General features: G+C 48.2%; 1 protein-coding gene across 1 annotated transcript; it reads left to right on the top strand.

The window, feature by feature from the left end:
• Positions 1-42: 42 nt before the first annotated feature.
• On the top strand, positions 43-3,327 carry cunh16orf89 (chromosome unknown C16orf89 homolog; the record flags this gene model as incomplete). The annotated part of the gene is given in 7 exon segments (XM_014032860.1): positions 43-326; positions 1,402-1,554; positions 2,152-2,302; positions 2,413-2,530; positions 2,656-2,818; positions 2,907-3,011; positions 3,238-3,327. Coding segments are annotated over 7 exon segments (952 nt in total), but the record flags the coding sequence as incomplete, so codon positions are not given.
• Positions 3,328-3,436: the final 109 nt, after the last annotated feature.

The raw sequence follows: 3,436 nt of genomic DNA, 5'->3' as shown, positions 1-3,436 counted from the left end.
TATTTTCTGTTTTTTTTATTCTAAAGTTTGTTGTTTTGCTCCGCGAGCGTCCTGTCAGTCATGACGTCACCGCGGCCCCGCCCACATCAGAGGACAGTCCATCTGAGGACCACCTGTCCTCTGGGCTGCTGTTGATCCGGGTCCTGCACAGAAGATGGGGGCAGCAGGGGSGTTCGGCCTGGTTCTGGTCGCCGCGGTTCTGTTCGGGACCCGGGCCGAAGTGCTCGATGACATCATGGACAGCCTGTCGCGCGGAGTCTCCTTCCTGGAGCGGCAGCACGCGCACATCAACCTGGACGGAGCGGTGGGCTACGTCATGCTGCAGGGTAGGTCTGCAGAACCGAACCCCGAACCGAGCCTGCTGCTGCAGGGGAGGTCTGCAGAACCGAACCCCGAACYGARCCTGCTGCTGCAGGGGAGGTCTGCAGAACCGAACCCAGACCCAAAGCTGCATGACCCACCCTGCAGCTGCAGATCCGCAGAGCTGGAACCAGAACCGAGCCTGCAGCAGCAGAACKTTTCAGTTTGTCCTCAGGTTTTAGTTTGATTTGATCAAACTGACAGATTTGTTCAGTTTTATTCTTAAACTGATAAAAAATAACATTTTAAAAAATGATTGTTTGAAAAGGTTTAAACCAGGGTTATTCAATTGGCGGCCCGCGGGCCACATCTGGCCCATGAACAAAGTTGAGCCCACCAATTGGTTCATTCATCTTCAGGTCAAACCTGTTTTCTACTTTAACAAGTGTTTTAGTTAAACACAGACATGTTTGTGTCTCAGAAACAATCTCAGCTACAAGCTGGTAAATGAACATCTAACAGTTCAAACTACAGCTGCTGAAGATAAAACTATGAAACTGAAAATAAAAAAAAATTTTTTTGGCAAGTCAGAAATGTCAGAATAATAATTGTAGTAACCATGAGGTAAAATGTGTTATTTTTGTTTTTGTTGTGTAATTATCACTACTTTTATAGAGTTCTGTATGTTTTCATGATTAAATGCAGAAAAATCAACTAATTCAAAGGTAACAGATGTTTGTTGTACTTCTGACTTTATTCCTGGACGTTCCTCAGCTGCTGACCTGCAGGAACTGTTGTGACCTCTGGAGACTTTTAGTTGAACAGTTCTGTTCAAACTGAAGTTTATCTTCAACATTTCAAACATTCAGATTTAAATCTTCTGTTTGTTTTTCACCAAAATAAGTTTAACTCTTTGTCTGAGTCTCAGTTCAGGGTCTCAGTTCAGGGTCTCAGTTCAGGGTCTCAGTTCAGGGTCTCAGTTCAGGGTCTCAGTTCAGGGTCTGGGTCCTGAACTGAGACTCAGCCTTTATTTTGACTCATACCTTTATTTTGAAACGAATAAAACATGGTTCTACTTCCTGTGGGTTGTTTTTGTCTCAGCTGAGCTGAAGGAGGCGGTCAGGACCTGGCCCCACACGGACCCGGTCAGCTGGGCTCAGAGGACCACCGCCAACGCTCTGCTCAGACGTTTGGACCAGAACCTGGACAAGTCCGTCACGGCCCTGAGGCAGAACGACCCCAAATACTACCAAGGTCAGAAACCAGCCCAGTCCTTGGTTCTGAAGAACCAAACAAGGTTTTAGTTTCCTAGTCTGTGTCTCCTTAATGAGTCCAATAACGGACCAGAACCTGGTCTGCAGTGAGGACAGGAGATCCGGTCTGTTGTAGTGAAGAATTTAGACTTACTGATCTACGGTCCACCTGTGGTCTGGAAGGTTTGGTCAGGACTAAAAGACCCAGATCCTGGATCCAAAGAGTTTTGAGGAGCCTCAGAAAAGGGGAGCTTCGTCATTTGCTCCTCATCTGAGGTGGTCCAGTTGTCTGAGACTCTGGGACAGAACCAGAACTCTGTAGGACTATAGATCCTCTCTGGTCTGGGAACTGGGATCCTCCAGGAGGAGCTGGAGAGGCAGGTCTGGGTTTCCCTCCCGGACCTGTTAGCTCCATGACCCACATGAATGACAGAGCCYGAGTCCTGTTTGGACCTGCAGCAGAACCATCCTGCAGAGTGGAAGTGGGTCACAGGAAGCTGGAGAACTTCTATCAGCTGCAGGAACTTTTAGCTGATCCTGGTGAAACCTGTCATCTGTTGCTGAGGTTCTGATGGTTCTGATTGATGGTTCTTTTCAGAATTTGAACCCCTGCTGACCTGGAGGTTCTGGCTGACCCCTCAGGAGTGGCGCTCCACAGATCCCAGTCTGGTTTATCCCTCCACCATGACCTCGGAGTGCTACGATGAGCAGCTTAGTGACAAGTGTCTGACTCTGCTGCTGGGAACCTGGTACGACCCAAACAGAACCGGGRCCAACCTGGCTCTGAAGACCTTATGACCCAGAGTCTGTGAGTGTTCAGACCTGAACCTTTGGTTCTTGTGTGTCTCTGGTTGGACAGGAAGATGAACGGGACGCCTTGCATCGTCACCAAACCCTGTCGAGACACCATGACCCGCTTCGGTTGTCCACATTACTCCCTGTCCCACCAGCTGCTCTACTTCATGATCGGCAGAATGGTGAGACCTGTCCCAGTCTTTGTCTTCTYTCTGTCCTGTCCTCTCAAAGACCAGCTGGACGAGGCAGACCTGCTCGTCCTGAGGCAGTCTTTGTTCACTTTATAACAAACAAGTTGTCTTCTCAGAGAGGCTGCAACGACCTGCTGAAAGGTGACACCAGAGCATCCAGAACCAACATGACCCAGAAGAACTACCAGGAGATCTTCTGCTCCAACATGATGAAGACCAACCAGGACATCATCACAACCGGTTTGACTGAACAGACGATTGACATCTTCATTGAAAACAGTCAGTGTCCACCCTCGCTCTTCTCAGTCCTGATTCAGAACTAATTTAGTTCCCGGTTGACGTGCTCTCTGTTCCTCTCTGTTTTCAGTCCTCATCTGTGGATTGGCTGGATTCTCAGATTTTTACAAAGCTGATTGGCTGCAGCACATTGTTGGGATGCAGGACGGGGAGGTTGGGTGCTTTGGAAGGGACAGTGAGTCAAAAATATTTTTAACAATACCTACAGTAAGAAAACAGTGGAACTACAGTTAAACTACAGTCAGACTACAGCAAAACTATTCAGACTACAGCAGAACTACTGTCAGACTACAGCAGAACTACAATCAGACTACAGCAGAACTACTGTCAGACTACAGCAGAACTACAATCAGACTACAGCAGAACTACAATCAGACTACAGTTTTGTTATTTGTCTTCAGGGAATATCGTCTCTCAGATGATTGGAGATGAACTTCTGGAGCAGCTGCAACCACACAGGAGGGTGAAGAGAAGGGAGAAGATCCTTCCAGGTTGGTTTGGGTTCATCATCACGTTTTTCCATCCATCTTCCTCTTATCCAGGGTCAGGTCTCGGGGGCAGCAGCCTCAGCAGAGACCCAGACCTCCCTCTCTCCAGACA

This window comes from Austrofundulus limnaeus, unplaced genomic scaffold (genome assembly GCF_001266775.1).
Source record: "Austrofundulus limnaeus strain Quisiro unplaced genomic scaffold, Austrofundulus_limnaeus-1.0 Scaffold1559, whole genome shotgun sequence".
Taxonomy (NCBI): domain Eukaryota; kingdom Metazoa; phylum Chordata; class Actinopteri; order Cyprinodontiformes; family Rivulidae; genus Austrofundulus; species Austrofundulus limnaeus.
Note: the sequence above shows the minus strand (reverse complement) of the source record. Positions and strands in the feature narration are given on the sequence as shown.